Below are 24787 nucleotides of genomic sequence, written 5' to 3' on the forward strand. Positions count from 1 at the left end.
CAAGTTATGGGTTTTTTTAAAAAAACTAAAAATGAAAAAAAAAAGAACTTGTCATTTATAGGTTTCATGGTTAGAATTAGAAAGGATAGACTTTGGAAAGAAGGGAGCCATGAGACAATCTTAGAGAGAAAGGATAAAATATAAATTCCTTTATAAATGGTGTAAAGATTTGAAGCTGCTCTTTTATATTTTCCTTTCCCCTTCCTTCCTTCCTTCCTTCCTTCCTTCCTTCCTTCCTTCCTTCCTTCCTTCCTTCCTTCCTTCCTTCCTTCCTTCCTTCCTTCCTTCCTTCCTTCTTTATTGACTGATCATTTTTCTAAACTTTCTTTTTTCTTCAAATGGGTATGGTTGCAATTTGTTTTTTTTAAAAACCCTTCAATAAAAACAAACACACTTTTCAGAACAATCTGTCCAACCAGGGAGGAAAAAAAATGCTCAAAAACGACTGCTCACATGTAATTTGAGCCAGAATTCTTATCAAAATCTCCTTTATGTCTTTAAAAAGTCATCTAATGGCCTTTTAATTGCTGTTAGATTTGGACTGACCAGAAAGGGTTTTAATCAGCTAATGTACTTTGCTGGCTGCACACTGTGTCCTTAATTAAAAGTGCTATATTTTCTTCTAACAAGTACCTATTCATGTGACTTATTCAGCCCAGTTATATAAAGGGTACAGTAAGTTGGGGGCAGAAAAAAAAGAAGAAGATATGAAAGCGTAGTTGTTTCGGGCAATGTCATTACCATTATCTCATGGTTGCTCTCCCAAAAGTAGAACACTGAAACAGCACGTGACTGGCTTCCTGAGGGCATTGGCTGGATTTGCTACTGTGATACTACCCAGCTTCCAACTTAACCCATTAGTTGATCCTCTACTTGATTTCTGCTTCCCAATCCTGATCGGGTGGATGTTGCAGTGGAGGGTAGACAGTTATGGGTGTTGTCAGGTCGGCCATCTTTGGCCTGGCGCCTCACTGGCATCCTGCCATCAAAGGCTGGGGTGGGGAGGGTATAGGGGAACCAGTGGGCAATAAACCTAGATGTCTAGGTGATGGGAAACAGGGAAAGGGAGAATGACAGCCTGGCAAAGAACAGGGAAGGTCGGAACCCGTTTGTGCCAGCGTCCAAGGCCATGAACCCTGAGAAAGAATGTGGATAACCCCAACATCTCAGTTGAATCTTCATTGGTTGAAGATGGACTGGTCAAGGGGAGAGGGAGAGGGCTGAGATGCGGGAAAACATTTTGTATCTATTTTGCCCAGGAAACTCAGTTCCAGACTGATTTTACTGCAACCAACTTCTTTTAATAAAAGAACCTATCACTTTAGCTAATTGGAGTCGAGGGTCTTTCTTTCCTAAGAGATCAGACTGTGGCAGGTCTGACAGATATGAACAATTTCATCACTTCAGTCACTAGCCAAGCAGACAACAACGCATGTGTATAACCTGCTCTTTGTGTCCTGATCAGTGTATGCTTGAAGACCTCATAGCAATGTGACAGAATGCAATTAATGTTGCTAGTTCCTAGGCAAGATCTGTTTAACTGGTGCACACTTTAATCTTGTATTTTATATTTTATATCATATAGTATGCCTCATTTTAATGCTTCTGGTTCAAATAAGCAAACAAACTAGCCAAAGGAACAATTTGTGAGTTTTAAAGGAACCAGGAAACCAACCAACACTCTTCCCAATTTCTAGTTATTTATTTAATTAAGAGTTTTAAGAATGGTGTGCAAAACTCATGGTTGGAAGATGGTAGAACTTTCTTTTTTCCTTCAGGGACAGGCCAAACTGGCCATTCCAAAAATGGTTATCAACTTTCAGAAACAGGAAATATTCTATGACATTCTCAATAAATCTGGCCTTAAGGTATCGCTAGAATATCATGAACTACCTCTAGAAAGGTAGAATCAACATGTTTTGGGAAGAAACAGAAATTCTCCATGCTTGGAAATGTCAGTTGTGCACATGCCTCTGAAATTTTTCCACTGATTTTAAAGACACAAGACCCAATCTTACTGAACTCAAGCTACTGCACTAAAGATTCTGTTTATGGTGTGTCTTTCTTAACTTTCTTAAAAAGGAAGTGTGGTGGCTTCCAGAAGTTATTTCTGGCAGTACATTTCCATCAAAAGCATCACATGAGGTGGCTGGTGGCTCCTGTATCATGTAAGGCAAATAGTAGCAAAAAGTATCCTTAGATATTGAGCTTGTGCAACCTATCTAGACTTCTCCAATTAAATTTAACCTAGGGAAAAATTGAAAAATGATCAACAATTAGGGACTGTTCTTTCAGACAAGCTTGGGTGGAGTTGCCAAATTACGGTGAGGACACAGAGGCCAACACTAATCAAGATAGTCAACTGTCATGCAAGAAGCTGCTGAAGTTTTGCAAGATTTGAAGATTGGGCCAATCATACTTTACTAATTATTGAGAAGGGCAAGTAGATACCTGATCCTGACCCAGGATGGAATCCTCCACTTGAAAACCCATCCCTGAGATAAGGAATATACTGGAGTGAGGGCTTATTCTTGGGGTATATGGATAGAATGTTGCTAGAAGGCCATCACTTGCAATGAACTTTGAAATTATGACTGGGGCTGTGAATTGCTCTATCCCATTTTTATTCCCCCAGGCTGTGTTTGCAATGGAAATGATCTTTTTCTTGGTGCTATCTCTGTTAGGAAGAAACGTTTTCTCCATTTGTAAAGTTGAGAAAAATGTCACAATTTCCCTCACAAAATGGCAACTGCTAGAGGCAAAAAAGCTTGCTTGACTCTCAAGTGTGTGACACCGAGGCATGATCTCAGCATGAACTAGCAACCAATCTTGACCCCACAGCTTTATTTTCTAGAGGGAACCAATTTCACAGAAAAGTACAACAGTTGCTGGAATTGGACATGTCTAGTTTGATGAAGAGAAGGACTAGGGGTGACATGATAGCAGTCTTCCAATATCTCAGGGGCTGCCCCAAAGAAGAGGGAGTCAAGCTATTCTCCAAAACACCTGATGTAGGACAAGAAGCAATGGGTGGAAACTAATCAAGGAGAGAAGCAACCTGGAACTAAGGAGGAATTTCCTGTAGTGAGAACATTTAATCAGTGGAACAACTTGCCACCAGAGGTTGTAAATGCTCCAACACTGGAAGTTTTTAAGAAGAGCTTTAGGATAACCATTTGTCTGAAGTGGTGTAGGTGTCCTGCCTGAAAAGGGGGTTGGACTAGAAGTCCTCCATGGTCCCTTCCAATTCTGTTATTCTATTCTACATGGTCAAGTTTAAGGACCGGGTGAAATTTGATCAGGCCAGGCCTAATTGGTCAATTACAAAGCCAATGTAGGCAGACCCATGAGGACTAAACCATCTGAAGTTCATGACAGAAAAGGAGCTTACAGGAGAAAAAAAGGAAGGAAAAAAAAAAGGAGATTCCCTTGTCAAGGCCAAGAATACAAACTTGATCCCATTTTCAAAGAGATGCAAATGACTTCCCTTCTCCGTCATGTCAGGACAAAAGAGTGGCAAAAAAAATCAGGCTGAATATTGGCATCTGCTATTGATCGCAATTAATAGCACACCTCCTCCGTAAATGTTAATATGGCCCAAAAGGAACGAGGGCAAATTGTCAGGATTAAAAATCACCTGCGATCCAAATGGAAAGCTGCTGGTTCTTTGCTTTGGAAAGAGACACGGAAATGGGTATTATTTGCCTTGTCTACATTTTGCTGGGAAAAATTGAATGGTGAGAATTCAGGGCACACATACGAAGCAAGTGGAAGGCCTGACCTACAGCATTTCAATTCTGATGCCTGTCATCGCCTTAGAATGATGGGGACAGTGTCAGTAATGGAAAACAGGTTGCTATCTGGATCATTGCCCAAGATTGGGGCGAATCAAATTCATGACCATCTGTTCATTCAAAATAAATTGCTGGGGGAAATCTCATCTCTACCATCTTTATTTCTTCTCCTTCAAAAATAAAATAAAATTGACAAGCAATGGAGAATATCACTTTTGTGGTCTTTCTAAGAAGGCAGGGTTGGCTTATGCTTCTGCCAACATGCTGGAGGAGATTATTTATTTATTTATTTAGTATTAGAGCTTTATCCCACTCTAGGGACGCGGTGGCTCAGTGGCTAAGACGCTGAGCTTGTCAATCAGAAAGATTGGCAGTTTGGAGGTTCGAATCCCTAGCACTGCGTAATGGAGTGAGCTCCTGTTACTTATCCCAGCTTCTGCCAACCTAGCAGTTAAAAAGCATGTAAAAATGCAAGTAGAAACATAGGGACCCCTTTGGTGGGAAGGTAACGGTGTTCCGTGCACCTTTGGCATCTAGTCATGCCGGCCACATGACCACGGAGACGTCTTTGGATAGCGCTGCCTCTTTGGCTTTGTAACGGAGATGAGCACCACCCCCTAGAGCCGGAAACGACTAGCAAGTCTGTGTGAGGGGAACCTTTACCTTTACCCTTTTTATCCCACCTCTGTTACTTTATAAGTAACTAAAAGTAGTGAACACAAGAATGTTCCTTCCTCCTCTTGTTTTCTCCATAACAATCCTGTGAGATGGGTTGAGCAGAAAGAGAGGGACTGATCCAAAGTCACCTAGACAGCTTTCATGCCTAAGGCAGATCTAGAACTCACTATCTCCTGGTGAATGGTTCAAAATCACCTAGCTGGGCTCCCAGCCTGAAGTGAGACTAGAACTCTCAGTCACATGATGATTGGCCCAAAGTTACCCAGCTTGGCTTTCATGCCTAAGGCAGGATTAGAACTCACCAGCTCCTAGTGATCGGTCCAAAATCACCCAACCAGCTTCTGTGCCTAAAATGGAAGGCTTGTTCTGGTCCTCTTTTTTTAATCATTGACCCCATGCTTCTTCTTACTCAAATGCTGTCATGGCTTCAGGGTCAAGATCTCAGCAAAGCCCCTGATAAAGTCCTTGAATATCATGAAATATCTCAAAATGGAGAGAAAGCCACCAACATCTGTCTTCATGCGCGAGCCAGGATCTCTATCAGAGACCTGCCATAGTTAAGACTCAGAAGATGACCTTCCTGGAGCTTCTGCATTGTCTTAACTGTGCCAAGCTGTGAGGGGCCAGAGAATCTGTAAATTTAGAAGCAGCAGCAGGCTGAACGGAGCTAAAAATGCCTTGGCTTAGCCAACCGTAAAACTTGAATAGTTCACAAAGAGATGCAAAAACACCTCTTATAATATTAGCAGCTAATTCAGTTTGTAACTCCGCGTGTGGAGCTCTCCAAGGTCCTGAACATGCCACGATTCGCTGGAATCCAGATGGTTATTTCTTCCATTCACTTTTGACCCGTTTGCATTATGCTGAGAGAAACATCTGTTCCCTCAGGTTGCTGCCTCCACTCCCTGCACCGAGATGTCCGCATCGATCAATCCACAGCCACGTTTACAGTCTTTTAATAACAGATGCTGGAGGTTCTCGTTTCCTACTCCCTAATTTGATCTCCATCTCTCCAGAATGTAGAGCGGGCTTTCTCAGCCTTGACAACTTGAAGAGGTGTTGGACTTCAACTCCCAGGATTCCTGTGCTGGCTGAGGAATTCTGGGAGTTGAAGTCGACATGTCTTCAAGTAGCCAAGGAAGGCTGAAGAAAACTGGTGTCGAGAGCTGACACAGAACGAAAATAAAATAAAAATCTACAGTGAAGTTATGGAGTCGTAACTCACCTTCTTCAAGTCACCATACAACTATGTGTTGTGTGTGTGAGAGAGAGACTGGGAGGGCAGAAATCACCCAGAGATAGAAGGCCTAGAGGCCTCTTTAGGACAATTTCCCAATCACAGAATTAATTAACTCTGTAGTCCATTATTTAGAAGATAGAGCATGCCAGACATGCTAATTTAACCACCAAAAAAGGTCAATTTGGGACTAAATTTAATCCTTTCCAAGTTAATTGGCAAGGACATTTGACCCAGTTCTCCTGTTTGTATATCCCTTCTACAATAATCTCGCTAAGCATAAGAGTGTTGTGCAAGCACTCTCATGGATATAAATACTTAGCTATCTTCACTGACGTTCTCAACCAGACCAGAAAAGCTATTGTCTGTTAAACAGAAGTACTGGAGAAAAAGGGCAGAAGAGAGGCAGGAATCTGACAAATATATCTAGTGACCATCAGTGCTGAAGGTCATCTGTTGGTCAGAATGGGATAACTTGCCACAGCCAGCTTGCCACAGCCAATGGACCATGAACTTGTAGCCCTGATGTTCCTGATAAAGTTAGAATAGAAAAAAGCTGGAAGGACCTTGGAGGTCTTCTAGTCCAGCCCCTTGCTCAAGCAGATGACCCTACCATTTCAGGCAAGTGGCTGTCCAGTCTGTTCTCAAAAACCTCCAGTGATGAACCACCCACAACTTCTGGTGGCAAGCTGTTCCACTGGTTGATTGTCCTCCCAGTTAGGAAGTTTCTCCTTAATTCCAGATTGCTTCTCTCCTTGATTAGTTTCCATCCATTGTTTCTTATCCTGCCCTCTGGTACTTTGGAAAATAACTTGATCCCCTCATTTTTGTGGCAGCCCCTCAAATACCAGGCTACTAAGATATTGATTTTCATGCTTCAGGTGTAGAATTAGGCTTAGGAGCTTTTGCCCTGTGTTTTTCCAGTCACAGATTCTTTCTTAATGGGGTAGAAAATAGGTACTCAGTGTGTTTCAGTTGACATGATTATGTTCACAAATTAGCCAGCCACAATTCAATCAAGTGTATTTGGAAACCCAGGTTTTATCTTTAGTTTCTGGTTGCGTCTGACACACACAAAATGGGACAAACTGTTGTTAAACAAGTTGTCTGGATATAGCCAACACTGAAAAATAATGAAAATGTTTTTAAAATCCTTTCATCTAAGAAAAAAATGTTTGTATAACCAAAGTTTTTCACCCAAGCTATCATTGTCTTCTTTACTTGTTTCTCTTCCAGCTTTATACCCAGTAAATAACTATACAATTTCTTTATTAGCCTTTCTTCTGTTCCTGTTAGGATTTTATCTAGCTCTGTTAATTCTTTGTAAAAACCCTGCACTTTAGCATCTTTCTCATATCTAGACTGTATCTGCGTTTGTGAATACCATGTTATATCAATTCCAGTCTCGGAGTGATTGATATCATGGATACTGTCTGGATGCTTGACAGCTTACTCATTTCTTCTTTTGTTTTAAGTTCCCTTTTTTCATTCAAAATGTCCTTATATCTAACAATATTGCCCATATTAATTATATTTGGATGGGTCCGTGCTTCTATTGTTGAAAGCCAGATTGGTATCCTCAAAATATTCTTTGGTTTTCTCCCACGCCTACATTAGTGCATTCCTTATATAATGTCTCTGAAAATATCCATGTATCTTATTTTTACCATACCACAGGAAAGCATGCCACCCCAATTGTAAATCATGTCCTTCCAAAGTCAATAATCTTGTATTCCTCAATACAACTGTTAAGGTTTTCAGGATGGGTTGTTGTTTGAAGCAAAGGTGACGATAAAGGTAGATTTACATAGTGAAGGAAACGTTGCATGGAAAAAATAATTACAGTTCTTCCCTCTCCAATTCAATAAATTCTCGATTTAAAAGATGTCAATTTCCTGAACTCTGGATGCAAGAGGGGAAAAGCTTCTATATACTTTATCTTCCTATCCCTGTACAACTTCCTATTCATTATTTTAAGCATGCATAACATATATAAAATATGCATGTGTGAAATTTCATTTGCTATTTGGCACATGAGCAAACCTCCATTCAGTTTTAATATACATTCTGCTTTAACAGATATCTTTTCACCTCATTTGTCTATTAAACTGAGGGTTTACTTGTAATTGAAGTGACTGGCAGGGCAAATTACTTGTACCACCAAGGAAGCACTAATAATTCATCTCTGAAATGATTGCTGTCCCCTGTGATGCAGGCCACCCTATAAACCTGCTTTTGAAAGGGGACAGAACAAATGTGGGCCACAGATAATGATAGCAGGATGATAACTCATGTTCAGGGACAGCCTTCCCAGGGTTGCTATGGAGCCTCAGCATTTCATAATACATTTATAAGTCACCATGCATTTTCAGCTTCCTAAAGTTGTCTCTATATGTTGTGAAAAACAGGTCAACAACAGTGGGGCGCATTGCTCCTTAAGACTACAAGCCTACAAGCAGGGGTGGGCTGCTGGGCGTTCGCAGGGGTTCAGGAGAACCTCTAGCTAAGATTCTGTGCAGTTTGGTGGGTGTGGCCTAGTTGGCCTCCCCTGCCCCTCCCCCTCCCTCCCAGGAGTCTCCACGCAGCCAGTTTTGGATGCAGGTAAGTGCAGGGCACACATGGAGGCTCAGAAAGGGTGAAAGGTTTCCTGGAAGTTCTGGAAGGCTGGAAATGCCGTGGTTCAGGAGGCCAACTAGGCCATGCCCACCAGGCAGAGAACCCCTCGCTAAAATTGTTGAAGCCCCCCCCCGCCTACGCGGGCAATGTGAGACCGCCAAATTTGCACAGCAATACAAACAACCACAGCCCGACTTTCCGCACATAAGGAGTCAAGTCAAGAAGATAGACCCTTGTACATGCACACACCCACGCGCCCACACCCACATGCGCACTACATGAGGTTCAAACTCAGCCTCCGTCCCCAGGAAATCCTTGGAACCACAATGGAACGTGGAGCACTTTGTTCTGACCCTCAGCTGTGAGACACACAGAGACTGATTTTAGCTCTGCTGTCGGAGCAAATTAATTTCAACTCCCCAACAGAAACTCCAGGCTGGATTCCACTCTATTTCCCTTTACCCGTCGTTCCAAATGCCAGGTTCTCTATGCTTGAAGGGAAACTGCCTCGGAGTGGTTAACCTCCTTTAACTGAGAGCAGATATGTTTAAAATACAAAATATCTGTTTTGTTCCCCCAAATGGAACCCTTCCCATTCACCTCTTCCTCCAAGAGGGGTTTCTGTTTAGATCCTGGAAGGGAAAATGCGTGTCCATGTTCATTCATGACACCTCCTTAGCTAGCAATTATCCTTCCTCCCTTCCTCTTAAATATAAACGGGAAACTAGCTGAAGGACAACGGAAAGCGACTCTCTGCTGATCAAGACAAGGTAATGAGGAACTACAGCAGGGGTCTGCAGCCTTAAACACTCAAAGAGCCATTTGGACTCGTTTCTCACAGGAGCCTCAAAACCTGGGTAGGCGTGGCCAACTCAATGTCCCTCCCACCCAGTCACATGACCCTTCTACCCCCACCACGCCTACCTAGGTGTTGTGGCTCCCGGTGTTTTTTGTGGGAAATGGGTCTCTCTCCCTCCCTCCCTCCATCTCATTTCTATTTTTTGTGTTTTGCCTTCTCAGGCCAGGTGAGGAGTGACTGGGAAGGGAGGGTGAGGGTCAGGGCCAGCCAGTGGTGGGATCACCAAACAAGGAGCCACAGCAGAGGGCCCAAAAGAGCCGTAGGTTGCTGACACCCAGACTAAAGAAATATTCCTTGCATGCTGGAACTGAGCTGGCTTTAGCAAATTTTCCTCCATCTTAAGTAGAACATGCCACATAAGGCATTCAGACATCCATCAAAGCCCAGGTTGAAGATAAAGATGCTTTCATTGTTATAAGCTGCATTATTTGAATCAGGAAGGGGATATTTTTTATAGGGCAGGAATGGGAAGCATATCTTGAAGTATGTTTTGGAAGATCAAAAATTGATACGGACAGGTCAGTAGTATGATGTTGTCCCTGGGATTTTTTGAGAAGCGTTGTTGTTTGAAAATAATCCTTGGGACTTATTTTGCTTCCTTTCAGTAGGTTGCCACTGAATTAGTGTTCTTACACAATCAGTTTCTTTCCAGAAAGCCAATCACCATTTCAATAATTTATCAATTTATATAGTTTAGTTTAGTTTACTTTATTATCATTGCACCTCATACAATGAAATCAAACACCATCTTCAGTGCATATCATGGCCATGAAAATAAATACAAACACACATCCTTCACATTCTATACATTGAATTGAAAACCCCTGATATTGCATTAATATTGCACTACACAGCAGAATTCAAAAGAGCTCCTGCCCTGGGATGGAAGCTGTTTTTCAGACTATTTGTGCTTGTTTTTATTATTCTGTACCGTCTGCCAGATGGTAATAGTTCAAAAAAAGGGTGCCCAGGATGAGAGGGATCTTTGAGGATGTTTTGAACTTTCTTAAGGCAGTGGGAGCTATAAAGCTCTTCCAAAAAGGGGAGAGGGCAACCAATGATCTTCTGGGCAATGACATTAACCCTCTGGAGTGCTTTCCTATCTCCCCCTGTGCAATTGGCAAACCATACAGAGGTGCAGTAAGTTAAGATACTCTCTATGGTGCAGTGGTAGGAGGTCACCAGCAGTTTTTCATTCAGTTGTTATTTTCTGAGAAGTCTCAGGTAGTATAATCTCTGCTGGGCCCTTTTGACCCGGGCTGCAATGTGGGCACCCCAGGTCAGGTCCTCTTTTACTAGCCATTCAGCTCAGTACATGATGCAATCATCCTGCACCACATGGATTCGTTTCCCACCTCTGCATATTCCATCTCAGTCAACGCTGAGTTCTTGTGGCTGCCCAGATGTTGCAGGGGTTTCCAAATTTGGCAACTTTAAGGCCTTGTGGACTTCAATTCATCTTTCTGGTAATTCCACTATGAAATCCATAACTACTTATTCCCAGGGTCGGCCACAGGTTGTAATAAACTTGGAGTTTTCCCAAACAACTTCTTGATGGAAACAAAAAACGTAGCCACGTATTCTTTTATATCTTTTTTTAAAATTTTTGGACAACAAAACTGTCTTTTCACAAGAGGAAGAGTTTTTACAAACCCAAAATGGCCGGCTGATTTTGCATCACATGCTTGGCTTAACACTAAGGTCCCTTGATTATCTGGGACGTACTGGGTCTCTTTCCATGCCATACTGTGTTTTACCATAAGATCATTTTTATGATCCTGAAACCAATTATCTTGTTCCAAAGTCTCCTTAAATGATCCTGGACTATTATTTGGATACTCAAATAATATCTAAATGTTGGTGTGGACAATTCCTCAGCCAGAACTGAATGTTGGCACAGAATTCCTCAGCCTGCCATGCTGGTAGTTGAAGTCAACAAGTCTTAGAGTTACCAAGTTTGGAGTCCCTTTGTCCAATTAGCTATGGTCCCTCATCCTAGGCCAAGCTGTGGGATTGCCAACACTTGTTCAGCATCTTCTGGACACCCACAGTGGGCTCTCCTGCAGACCCCAATCAGGACTTCACAACCCCTTGAATGAAGCCAAACACTTACTCTAAAGAATTCTTTGGTTGAACCAGAATCCAAAGTCCCGTAGGCGATCTCAGTCTGCTTAGCCAGATCTTCAGCACTTTCAATGGGTGACACCATCCTTTCCACTGTGAGGAAGGCAGCCAGGTTGGCAGTGTAGGATGAGATGATGATGAGGGTGAAGAACCACCAAACACCGCCAACGATTCGCCCTGAGAGAGACCTAAGAAATTGGAGAGGTGGTTACTTTGTAATATGCCGGTCTCCAGTTTTCTGCAGGAAGAGAAATCCCACATGGTTCCAAACAGAAGGGGAATAAAAAAAGAAAGAGAATCAATATTGGTGTTTTTGGAGACTAGAAATTCACTGAGCATTACATTCATGGCATGGAAATGTCATAAGACTGCATAGGTAGTTCTCGCTGTCATGGCTCCAGCAGTTACCCCCATTTAAATATTGAGTCTCTAGTCAAACTTCCAAAACTGAAAGAAGATTTATTAGGAGTAAACATGCCAACTTTGCCTGGGTGTAGCCGAGACATATCATTCATTGTCATCCTTGACCCTGTTTTTTTTCCCCCACCCCCTGGGTGTGTCATAATTCACATTCTCCAATGGGACACATCCATAGCCAAGAGTCATCGATCATACTCTCCACCTAGAATTTTGCACAGCAGAAACTTCAGTTGCCTAGAAACTATCTATGAAAACATTTATGGAATGCAAGCTGCCCACTGCTCCATCCTCCCTTTCTGTTGGCAATTCTAAAAAGACCATAGAAATATTTTGTGAGTTGACACTCGACTTATGACCAAAATCACTTCTGTTGCTAAGCGAGACATTTGTTCAGTGAGATTTGCCCAATTTTTGACCTTTCTTGCCACAGTTGTTAAAGTGAATCGCTACAGTTGTTTAGTTAGCAATATAGTTGTTAAGTGAATCTGGTTTCTTTATTGACCTGGCTTGTTGGAAGGTCTCAAAAGGGAAATCACGTGATTCAGGAACACTGCAAATGTCATAAATATGAGTCCGTTGCCAAGTGTCTGTGATGATCCAGGGTGGGTTACAAAATCAACAAAGTCCCAAAAACAAATGAAGCCCCTTTTATTCCTTCACTTTGCTTCAAAGCTCCAAATATCCTTGACTGGAGACAAAAAACTCCCCCACAAACAATTACGGAAAGGAGGAAATAAGATAAGATAAGATAAGATAAGATAAGATAAGATAAGATAAGATAAGATAAGATAAATTTATTGTCATTGTGCTCAGGAACCTGAGAACAATGAAATAAGGTGCTCTTTCACAACATACAACTAAACAACACCAAAAGATGTATACAAATAACAATATAAAACAAATTAAAGCAAATAACAATTTAAAAACTGTACAACCAGGATATATGTGTTAAGACCACCAGATTCATAACTCTGCATTTAACCTGATCACAGCACTTGGGTAAAAGCTATGTTGAAATCTACTTGTCTTTAAACCATTAAATCTACTTGTCTTTAAACCATTAAATCTACTTGTCTTTAAATGCCATTTAAACTAAAAATGCCTATAAATTATAAAGAGTAAAAACAGCACAAATCACACTGAAGCAATTAAGGGAACCAGGCAAGATAAGGGCTTGAAGACGTCCACAGATATCGGAACACACACCGGGAAGGACACGAAACTCAGAGAAGAACAACAGACTAGAGATATTTCCATGCTTTGTTTCCAGCACTGGCCCATACGCATGTCCGTCCTCCTATCCAGTTGTTACAGCTGCAGCCCATGAAGAGGATCAAGGCCCTCTCCTCCCAAGTAGACCACATCTCTCCCTTATCCTCTCCTCCCTGCATGCCCTAGGATAGAGAAGAAATGGCCTGGGTCCTCCTCTGACTGCCCAGCCGGCCTCTGCCCTTCCCCAGCCTCCTCCACAACCTCAGGAGCCACACTTCCACTCCCCGTTGGCTGTTCCCCCTCTCCCTCACAGTCAGACTCCAACAGGGGCCTGACAGCATCCAAATTTTGATCACATGACCAGGGGGAATGGGAGCAATGGCCATAATTGTGAAACACGGTCGTGAGTCACTTTTTTTTCAATGCCATTGTAACTTTGAACAGGCACTGAATGAACTGTTGTAAGTCGAGGACTACCTGTAATTTAAGCCTGGTGTGAAGGACGAAATGAAAATGCTTGCTACTGCATCACTAATGGTTGTATTTATCCAGGGTGAAGGGTGGTCAAACCCAGGTCATTTGCCTAGGATTTAATGCCTCGTGGAAAACCAGAAACAGAGAAAAACTGAATAAACCAGCTAAGAGTCTGCTAACCATGGCATAAACAGTTCGGCGAGACACTTAAACAGATGAACAGATAATCAGAATTGGGAGGGACCTTGTAGGTTATCTAGTCCAACCCCCTGCCCAAGCAGGAGACCCTACACCATTTCTGATAGATGGGAGTCGAATCTCTTCTTGAAAGTCTCAAGTGATTAAGCTCCCACAACTTCTGAGGGCAACTTCTGTTTCATTGGTTGATTGTTCTCACTGTCAGAAAGCTACAGCACTTCCTGTCCTCCTATTAGCCTTATCGATAAAACAGAAATTCCCTTTGCCATTTTAGGCGTTAAAAAAAAAAGAAAAGCAAAGAAAAAGAAAGCCAAGATTGTCTGCCACCCAAGTTTCTGTCCCATTGATCAGAATTCTGCATTCTTTTGCAAGCAGAGATGCCAGAGCCGGTTGACTGTTAATTAGAGCACCCTCCCCATCTGCAAGTCAAGATTGCAAAGCACAAACATTTATAATTTATAGATCTGATTTACGGCGTAGTGACCTAAGCTCCAGTTTTCCCTTTTCAGCTGGCAGCTCTCACAGGAGAGATGTGCAAACATCTTAATTTCCCCTCCCCACAGTACAGTAACTGCATTTTTTTTTTTAAAAAAAAAGGCAAGATAGGAAAAAATGAAAGATGGGCGACTTTTCTGGCTGTTTTGCTGCGATGAATTCAGGCAACATGGAATTCCCTGCAAGAATCAGGTGTTGGCAAGAGAGAAGAATTGGGGCAGTGGTGGGATTCAAATTTTTTACTACCGGTTCTGTGGGCGTGGCTTGGTGGGCATGGCTTGGTGGGTGTGGTTTGGTTTGGTGGGTGTGGCTTGGTGGGTGTGGCTTGGTGGGCGTGGCTTGGTGGGTGTGGTTTGGTGGGCGTGGTAGGGGAAAGTTACTGAAAAATCCCCATTCCCTTCTCACCGCACTAACCTGCTTTCCAGCTCTGTTCTCCTGTGCAGGGCAACCAAAGAAGACCCAGCTGATCAGCTGAGACTCAGGAGGTGGAGAATAGATGGGGCGGGGCCAGTCAGTCTGTGGACATGGCTTGCTGGGCATGGCTTGGCTTGGTGGGCGTGGCAGGGGAAGGATACTGCAAAATCCCCATTCCCTCCCCACCCCACTAACCTGCTTTCCAGCTCCGTTCTCCTGTGCAGGGCAACCAAAGAAGACCCAGTCAATCAGCTGGGACTTGGGAGGCGGAGGATAGATGGGGGCGGGGCCAGTCAGAGGTGGGATTTGCCGGTTCTCTGAACTACTCAAAATTTCTGCTGCCGGTTCTCCAGAACTGGTCAGAACCAGCTGAATACCACCTCTGAATTGGGGTCTATGAAGTGTTCTGTAGCTGCTGGTGAACTCTGGTTATCTGTTCTGACCCGGCTCCCAAACACAACAAGCAAACTGTTTGTAACTAAGGTTTGTAACGCTGTTACCTTCCCACCAAAGTGGTCCCTATTTTTTTTGTTTTTGTAAATTTTATTTGAGTTTTCACAAAGAGAAAAAAAATACAAATAAAACATCTTTTTTGAAAGCAGCATAATCCTGGGTTACATTTCTTCGGACAGACACAAATTCAGGTTCATGCTCATTTTTATATTCTATTCCGTATCTTATTACTATTTTACATTTTCTGCATAGCTTCTCCCCTCTTTTAATTTTCTCAATTTTATTTTAATTATCTCATCTCAATTCAAATCATTGTATTTATATTTTTTGATGGTCCTGTTTCAATTATCTATTATCTTTTCTCATTAAACAAAATTTCTCCTGTAATTACTGATTGGAGTATGACGCCTTTATATCTTTTCCCTAAAGTTGTAACATTCAATATAATACATAACTTCCATTCGGATTCTGCTTGGTATATTCTAAAAATACACACTGTATTCTTAAAAAAAGAAAAAAATATATAAATGTATATAATTAAAACAACATTCCATTCCAATTCAATTCTATCATTAATATTAATATTCATTAAAGTCTTAACATCTTTAACATTACTTTTCAATTAAATATCATACTTCTATGGGAACAATTATAAGCTTTCCATAGTTAATCCCCCGCCCCTCTTCACTTATATTTTATAAAACTTTAACTAATTAAAATGTTCCTGTTCCTTCCTAATTCAATTTTCTCATTTATTTTATTTCACTTATTTTATTCACAAACATTTCACTAAATTACACTAACTATTTTATCCCTCATTTTAATCATACGTTGTTTCCAATTTTCTAAAGTTATTTCTATTACTAATATAACAATACAATCTTATGTACCGTTACAGAATCCCTTTTTCAGTTAGATTTTCACCCATTATCTCTAAATAGGTCCTGTTTCTCTATATCTTGCTCCTGTCCTTTCCTTCTTCCCTCTCTTCTTCTCTCTTCCCTTTTTACTCCCTTGTCTCTCTACCTCTATTTCTCTCTTCTGTATTCCCCTTTTCTGTTGCTTTCCAGTATTATACTTATTTTTTGAATTATTTTTCTTTTCTTTGGTTGTTTTTTTAAGTCTTAAATTCTCCATTCTCTTTCCCCCCTTTCCTTCCCCCCACATAGAATTACTTGTTCATTAAAGATGGCTTCTTCTTTGTCCCAGTCTTCTTGTTTTGCAGTCTTTTCTTGTTGTTTCTCATAGTTCCAAATCTCCATTTCTAAGAATCGAAAAATGAAGCCAAAAGAACCCTTCCCTTCTTGTGCATCTTCTTTGTACTTTTTAAGTTCCATTTTCAATTCATCCAGAAGTGGTGCCATTGTATAATTTTTAAACAACCACCCGATTGATTTTAGTCATTCAAATATAATAACCCAAAATCCAAAGATCACCAAATAATCCAAATACACGCAAGCTGTTTCTTTTTGCTCTTTTTTTTCACTTTCTCTTCCTGGGGTTACTATTTAGTTGCAAAGTTTCAGTTAAAATGTATCTTTTAGAAGTCTTGTTGAAGTTTTACTTTAGATTCTTTTTAATTCCAGGCAGTCTCCTCCCTCTTCCAGATCCTGCCCTTATTCTTTTTCTCTCCCTTCTTGTTTATGAAAAAGAAAGTTTTTAATGTCCAGAAATCTTTATTATCCCTTTGGCATTTTGTTTTATTTTCAGCTTAATTGCCTATTGATGTCAAAGCGGATTTTTCCGATTTCTTATTTAAGTCTCTTAGTTGTCAGTATAGGGAAGGAGAGAGAAGAAGAAAAAAAGCCAGACCTTTCCCTTTTCACTTTCCTTCGCTGCTTCCGACTCTTCTTTGGGAGTGATGTTATTTTTTGTAAGTTTAAATTCCAGGGTACCTTGGTTGTTGCTTTTACAATTTAACCCGGTCAGCCAAAACTTTCACTTCTTATCTTCCTCCTGCACATTCTTTTCTGGTTGAGTTCTTCTTTGTGGTGGCCATTTCTGACCACTGCTGCAACCGCCTTCGGGAAAGGGAGTAATGGCCAGCTGAGGAGGAGAGATGCGGCTCTCCTCGACCCTGCTGGTGGTCTCCCCCCTCTTCACCACCTCTACGGGGTGGCTTAGCCCTGAAACCAGCCAGCTCGGGGCGCTCCAGTGGCGAGCCCAGACAGAAACCATGCACGATCACGGATTTCTGTCTGTCGCCAAAGCCCTTCAAACCGGAAGTCCAAAAGTGGTCCCTATTTTTCTACTTGCATTTTTTACATGCTTTCAAACTGCTAGGTTGGCAGAAGCTGGGACAAGTAACAGGAGCTCACTCTGTTACGCAGCGCCAGGGATTCAAATTGTCAAACTGCTGACTTTTCTGATCGACAAGCTCAGTGTCTTAGCTACTGAACCACCATGTCCCTGTTTGTAACTAAATGTTCCCTTTATTAGGAGTGTCAGCTACCCCGGCCCAGTCATTCTCTCTCTCTCTCTCTCTCTCTCTCTCTCTCTCTTTCTCTCTCTCTCTCTCACACACACACAGAACCATACATCCTCCAGACCACGGAAAAACCTCCTTCCACAGAACCGGTCCCTGGTGCCCAAAAGATTGTGGACCACCGTATTAAAATAAAACCAACGCAACAACATGACACAGGAATACATGTTTTGATTAAAAAAATAAGTTAATTTTCTCTAATTGAAAAAAATTAAACAGTTCAGATGGAAAAAAACACGCACAAACAAGGAAAAAGGAAAAACAATGGGACTCCCTGTTTCCTTCCCTGAAAGTATAACCAACATTAACAACTTATCCCTGTCTCTTAAAATCCAGCTAAACATTTTTTTTCTTTCATAATTCACCCCATTTTCTACCAACTCACTTCTTCTCTCCTTCGTAATCAGCAAAAAGTCCTACAGGGTTCTTTGGACAAAATTCCTCACCGCTTGACTAAATCCTATGAGCAGCCTCATTGTGGTCTATCCACCAATCTAGTATGAATAGATTCAGTTTTATTCCGCATTCACACTATCGAACTGAGAAAACCCAGTTGTTCCAAAGGGTCATTATTACAGCCCCAGTGTATGAGTCATATCACAGAAGAGACAGATCTCTTTAGATTGAAAAGACCTTCTCTAAAGCAATTTTAGGGTCACCCGAAAGGAGTTTGCATAACCCTTTACTTGCAGAGTCCATTACTTCGTATTGGATAGCAGTTGGGTAAAATAAAAAAATAAAAAGAAGCAAGATCTAAATATTGATAGCAATTAAAGGATCAATAAGGGGATTTCAAAGACTAGTGCCGAATCAAAGAGCAATAGAGAGAGATCTCGAGAGAAAGATTTAGGCTGTTGTGTGGAGTTAAAATATTAAAATACTATCAATGAGGGCAAAGCCATCAGATGTTATAGTAATTGTTATTGATAGAAGAGAATAGGGATACTCAGGGTTGAACGGTGGAGTCTTTGGTGCTGTCTGAGCTCGGTGGTTTTCTTCCAGGTGTTTTATTATACAATTGGGTAACATCATCAGATCTAGAAGAGGGTGGGGTTTGTGGAGTAGAGGGAGGAGGAGGAAGATGAGGAGGAGGAGGAGAAGGAGGAGCAGCAGCAGCTCCAGAATCCTTAATGCTGTCTAAGCCTGGTGTTTTTCTTCCAGATGTTTTAATATACAACTGAGTAACATCATCAGTCCTAAAAGCGGGTGGGATTTGTGGTGGTGGTGATGGAGGAGGAGGAGGAGGAGGGGGAGGGGGAGGAGGAGGAGGAGGAGGAGGAGGAGGAGGAGGAGGAAGGAGCTGGGGAATCCTCAATGCTGTCTAAGCTTGGTGTTTTTCTTCCAGATGTTTTAATATACAATTGGGTAACATCATCAGTCCTAGAGGAGGGTGGGATTTGTGGAGGAGGAGGAGGAGCACATGGAGGAGGAGGAGGAGGAGGAGGAGGAGGAGGAGGAGGAGGAGGAGGAAGGAGGTGTAGTGTGGAGTCCTTAATGCTGTCTAAGCTTGGTAGTTTCCTTGTAGACATTTCATTACCCACCTAGGTAACATTATCAGTGCTAGAAGGGAGCGGTGGCTTGCCTTTGTATATAAGGAGAGAATCAAGGATCCCAATGTATCTCTTGGATAATAAAACAGCAAGAAAGCAACCAAACTCAGTGAGCATCAAGGACCCCAGGGTAATTGTTATATTCTCTGTCTATCAATTACTAGGAACAGCATGAAATCTTAATTCTAAATCACAAGGATAGACTTCTTCCATCTCTGAAAATTGGTTTTGGGCTCTCCATTCTAACTCCATTTGCTTCTACTGAAAACATCAACCATGGGACCTGGAGACCAGAAGCCACAATGAGTCCCCAATAACGGATTCCAGAAAATGCAAAAAAAGAAGCAAAGGAACATGCTCAAACATCTCTGGATCAGAGTATAGGTAGTCCTCTACTTACAATGGGTTGCATAGTGACCGCTCAAAGTTAGGACAGATCCCCTCCCCTGTCAAAAAAGGGACTTAGGACTTGACTGCTGTGGTCAGCCCTCCCCCGTCATTTCATGATCACATTTTGGGCCCTTGGCAACTGGCCCGCATTTTTAGCCGTTTGCAGAACACGCAATTCTGCAGTGATTAAAAATGTTAAAAATTACATCTATCGCTCAAGGCAAACCAAACTTTATGGAACTCGGTAGTCAATCATAAAAATAACTTTCTGGGTCTTCCTTTTTTTCCTTTAATTGAGCATTAAGTGCAAATTTCATCCACATCAGCCACAATCGTATGCTGCACAGTCCTCTGTAGATGGGTTTTTCAGCCGGTTTCGATTAGATACTGGCCAAGAATTATTCCATAATTATTAATTCCATAATGATAATTACCACTTCATATAAAGCTTAGCTAGGAGGGCTGTTTTGTTGACTTCTCCATCTGGCCCCAGCCCTAGAACTGCCTGCTATCTCTCCTTCAAACGCTAAATGCTCCTGCCTCTATTTAGTCTCTGGATCCAGGCAAGGATCAGTGCAACCAGCTGAGACACCCAGATAATAGGCCGAAGTGAAAATAATCATCAGTATGATTACAAGGACTTGTTGAACAGAATGATGCCTAATGTCTTTGAACCAGATTTTTATAGTTTTGGAAACACTGGTTTTCTTTTGTTATATCAGAAAACAAGGGATTTCTTTCTTACTTTTGCTTGGATATAATCCTAGCTCTTCCAGCCTATTGCTCAGGGCTCTATCTTTCCTTCCTTCCTTCCTTCCTTCCTTCCTTCCTTCCTTCCTTCCTTCCTTCCTTCCTTCCTTCCTTCCTCCCTTCCTCCCTTCCTTCCTTCCTTCCTTTCCTTCCATATCTATCTATCTATCTATCTATCTATCTATCTATCTATCTATCTATCTATCTATCATCTATCATCCATACCTGTCTATCTATCATCATTATGTACCCTTTTATCATCCATCCATATCTATCTATCTATCTATCTTTCTTTCTTTCTTTCTTTCTTTCTTTCTTTCTTTCTTTCTTTCTTTCTTTCTTTCTTTCTTTCTTTCTTTCTTTCTTTCTTTCTTATCATTATCATCTATCCTCTATCATCCATCCATCCATCCACCCATCCATCCAACCATCCATATCTATCTATCTATCTATCTATCTATCTATCTATCTATCTATCTATCTATCTATCTATCTATCTATCTAACATCTTGTTGTGCATTATTTGTGTTTAAATACATGCTCTTCAATGGACTCTTGGGCCAGGTTAAGAGATCTATTTTGCATCCACCCAGAAGCAGAATATAGAGACATTCTTGCTAGTATACAACTTCCAGCCAATGGGAAACAGCTAGAGTTGGCCACCGACTTCAAGGTCATCCATTCTCCACAAGGTCATATGAGACTTGGGACTTTTCTTCTCAAACCTCCCCAAAGGAGGCGGCAGAAAATGTCCCAACTAGTATAAAAAGCTGAGTTCCCTAACTATGTAAAAAAGAGAAAGCTGTGTGGTATTACAGATCCAAAGGCCCAATGATGCTTCAGAGTGTATGGCGCCATGAAGAAAACACTTGTCCACTCTTCCATAAAGTGAATGTATCTTTCCTGGAGATCATGCCCGAATGAAGTTGACTTGCAAAGCTGCAGACAGATGCTATGTGAGCTGGTGTGTGTCTGTCTGCCTGCCTGCCTGCCTGCCTGCCTGCCTGCCTGTGTCTGTGTCTGTGTCTGTGTCAGTGGTGGGATTCAAAAAATTTTTTACTACTGGTTCTGTGGGCGTGGCTTGGTGGGCATGGTGTGGCTTGGTGGGCGTGGCAGGGAAAGGATACTGTAAAATCTCCATTCCCTCCTCACTCCTGCGGGAAGGTTACTGCAAAATCCCCCTTCCCTTCCCACCCCACTAACCTGATTTCCAGCTCCGTTCTCCTGGGCAGGGCAATGAAAGAAGACTCAGCCGATCAGCTGGGACTTGGGAGGCAGAAAATAGATGGGGTTGGGGCCAATCGGAGGTAGGATTAGCCAGTTTTCCAAACTACTCAAAATTTCCACTACCAGTTCTCCAGAACTGGCCAGAACTGGCTGAATACCACCTCTGGTCTTTATGTCTGTGTGTGTCTTTGTAGCCCTTAGACTCTGGAGCAGCTTCCTGCCTTTGAATCCCAAAGTGCCACACAACCCACTTAAGGCTTATCTTGAGACACTAACAAAGATTAGTGACGAGATTCTATTACTGAAGAAGAACAAGTCAAATGGAAACCAGCCAACCAATTGAGCGCCCACAGCTTTCCACATGATGTCCTATGCTTATTTTCCCGGTCCATTAATGGCTAAGTACATGGTCAACAGCAATTTAAAATGTTAGCGGTACACATTATCTTTAGAGCAAGCAAACAGCAAAATTGCATTTGTGGTTTCTAGGATTCAACTGCAAAAGCATCCATGCACAAGGAGAAAGTTAGAAGTTGCGCTCAAACAGGAGGGAACAATGGAAAAACTTTGGTTGGAAAAGCACAAAGCTTGATAGCACACAAACAAATTTCTTGGAGCCTGGGTGAAGCCAGTTTAAGCCTGTCAGGTTAAATTCTCTCTGTGCATTATTAGTATTTCTTAACCTTAGCAACTGTAAATGTGTGTAGACTTCAACTCTCAGAATTCCCCAGTCAGCAAATGGGAGTTCACATCCACACATCTTAAAGTTGCTAAGGTTGAGAAATATTGATCTACAATGAACATTGATGGGAGTTACAGTCCATATGTCTTAAAATTGTCAAGTCCTAAAAATATTGGTTGAAATGTATATTGTTTATCATTATTACAGAGGCAAGATAATTTTGGAGCCTCCTAATGATTGGAGAGAATGAGATAGCTACTGCTGGATATCCCTCCCTCCTGTATTCCATAATTACCAGAAGCCAAGAGAAAAGTCATGCATGGACAATACATTTTGCAAGTGCCTAGACTTCCAATAAGATTCATCAGTTTTGGACTGGATGCCCAAACTGGTTGGTCAAGAATCCTAGCCAAGAATCCTGGCTTGGAGGATTCTAGAGTTACACTGGAGGCCACAAGAACCACTCGAAGAATGTTCATGGCTTCTGCTAGATCTCACCACAACAATGTAGTGTTCAACTTCAGCTGAACCCTTGGCATGACTGTGTGTCTTGAGTTTGGGAGTCTACCAGTTCTAGAGTGATCTCATCTTTGGTCTTGGGCTGGGGTGGCCCAACAGATCCAGTGTGCAATTTGGGAGTCTTCCTGGACTCAGGACAGCACAGTGAGAAGATGGCAAACATGATTAGGAGGATCTTTGAACATAGTGCACCAGTTACACCTGTTCCAAGTTTAGAAGATTCTGCTCAGTCACTCATGTCCTAGTCACCTCCAGATTGGGTTATTATAATGTGCTCTATATGGGGCTGCCCTTGAAGAGAATCCAGAAGCGTCAACTGGTGTGGGATGCAGCAATGTAGGCAGCTCTAGATGCTTCCAGAACAGTGTATGTCAGATTTCTGCTCCACAAGTTGTGTTGGATGCCAGCTTGCTTCTGGATTCAGTTCAAGAGCCTGGTTTTAACCTTTAAAGCTCTTCATGTCATGGGCTGGGTTATCCTCAATTACATCTGCTCATCTCATCAGGTCTGGTAGAGAAGGCATGGTTTGGATCCCATCAACTAGGAACGTATTCATGGTAGGTCCTATGAGTTGGGCCTTCTTTGTTATGGCCACCTTATGGAACATTTTCCTCTGCCACAAAGTGAGATTTAGTTCCAGATATTCCAGAAGTCTTTCAAAACGTGGCTATGTCATCAGGCCTGTGGGCCTCTGGAACATAACACATTCAGATGGCTCCACCATTGTGGTGAATATTTACTCTTTCCTGTGTGGGATGGTTGTGTTTTTAATGGTTCTTTTTTCATAATTTTGGATATACGTTTATTGCTTCGTTTTAATGGTTGCATGCCGCCGAAAGTCACTTCGTATGAAATGGATAGCCTTTTAATTTGCTCACTAACTAACTAAATAAATGTGAAGTGTTCAGAGAGAGAGAGAGAGAGAGAGATTGTAGGCTTGGCAGAGTCCAGTCTAATTGAATACAATAAAGCATTCATTTGAAAAAACAAATGTTTCTAAAAGGTCAAAGAGGAAAAAAGAAAAAGAAAAAGGAAGGAAAGCTATTGGCATTGCACTACTAAACAGACATGTTAGGCTTGAATAAACCTCACATACATACGCCGAGCTCTTTGTGAATAACAAAAAGACTGCTCCGAATACAGCACCGTTTATCCAAGGACAAAGTGTATTAAACTAGACCCATGACGGGAGCAGAGGATAATCCCAATTCCATCAATTTTGCTCATAAAGACTGAAAACTTGAGGAACAATTATACAGCGGCCTACTGCTTAGTGCCATGGAGCATATTTTGTGCTGACTGGGATTCCAAATTAAATCTGGGTTTTAAGAAAAGTCTCAGCTCAGAGAAGAGACTGCAAAACATTGCATTTACGGAAGACCCCCCCCCCCAAAAAAAAAAATCTGAGTTGAAATGGATCAAAGGAACGATTCAGTTCAGGCTAAACTTTAAGGTTCCCCACAAAAGTTTACATTTGCTTATTGCACTGCAGGGGGGAAAGTAAATCCACTTATTTCTGCAAACACCACTCCACTAAATTGTAATGGGCCTCAAAGAATTGTGGGTAGTATCCATGCAATCCTTATGCAACTAATCCAGAGTAATTGTAAAGGCATCTATTGACTAAAATGGCATCTACTTAATCCAGCTTCTGATGTCCCAAAAATGGACAATCAGATTGTTCTGACCTAAAAACAACAGACCCTCTGCAGCTGAAGCAATGATTTCTTTATTAGGAGTGTCAGCAGTCCAGGCAAAACGTTTCTCTCTCACCACAGGTTAACAAGTCCGTCCAGTAGGGGAGATGAATAGTTATCTGCCATATCTATTCATCTCCATTCCCTGCCTTTTATCCCCAGGCCTAGGGTGGGGCTTCGCTAGCAGCGATGGCTCTTCCGTCCCGAGGATCAGCCCATAGATTTCCACTGCTCTCCTCTCCTCTGCCTTCTGCGCATCTACGCGTCAGGCACTGGACCCAGCTGTTCCTCCTCTTCCTCATCAGCCACCTCCACATCTGGGGGTTGTTGACTCTCCATCTGAGGGCTGATGGACAGCCCAGGCTCTGCCTCTTTCTCTCTCTGACAGCTCCATTCCCTCTTCCCTCTCAGACTATCTTGATGCTGACCCCGAGTCCCATGCCTCCTCCACATCTGATTTGGTTGCTGGAGGGTCTGGCGGCCGACAGGCCACAACACAGATATTTCTAAGCA

At 42.0% G+C, this 24787-nt stretch overlaps 1 protein-coding gene across 8 annotated transcripts in view; it reads right to left on the minus strand.

Annotated features, from left to right (window-relative positions):
- GRIA3 (glutamate ionotropic receptor AMPA type subunit 3) overlaps nucleotides 1-24787 on the minus strand; it is a 144326-nt gene that overhangs the window by 26594 nt on the left and 92945 nt on the right. For all 8 annotated transcript variants that reach the window (XR_015750728.1, XM_087972150.1, XM_087972151.1 and 5 more), the window contains exon 12: nucleotides 11298-11496. Coding sequence is in view for 7 of the 8 variants with exons in the window: in XM_087972150.1 (XP_087828276.1) it covers nucleotides 11298-11496 (199 nt within the window). In the remaining variant the exon portion in view is untranslated. The remainder of the gene's footprint in view (nucleotides 1-11297; nucleotides 11497-24787) is intronic.

This window comes from Notechis scutatus, chromosome 10 (assembly GCF_049901735.1).
Source record: "Notechis scutatus isolate UNSWTSFEM ecotype Mainland chromosome 10, rNotScu1.2, whole genome shotgun sequence".
In the NCBI taxonomy this organism is placed as follows: Eukaryota; Metazoa; Chordata; class Lepidosauria; order Squamata; family Elapidae; genus Notechis; species Notechis scutatus.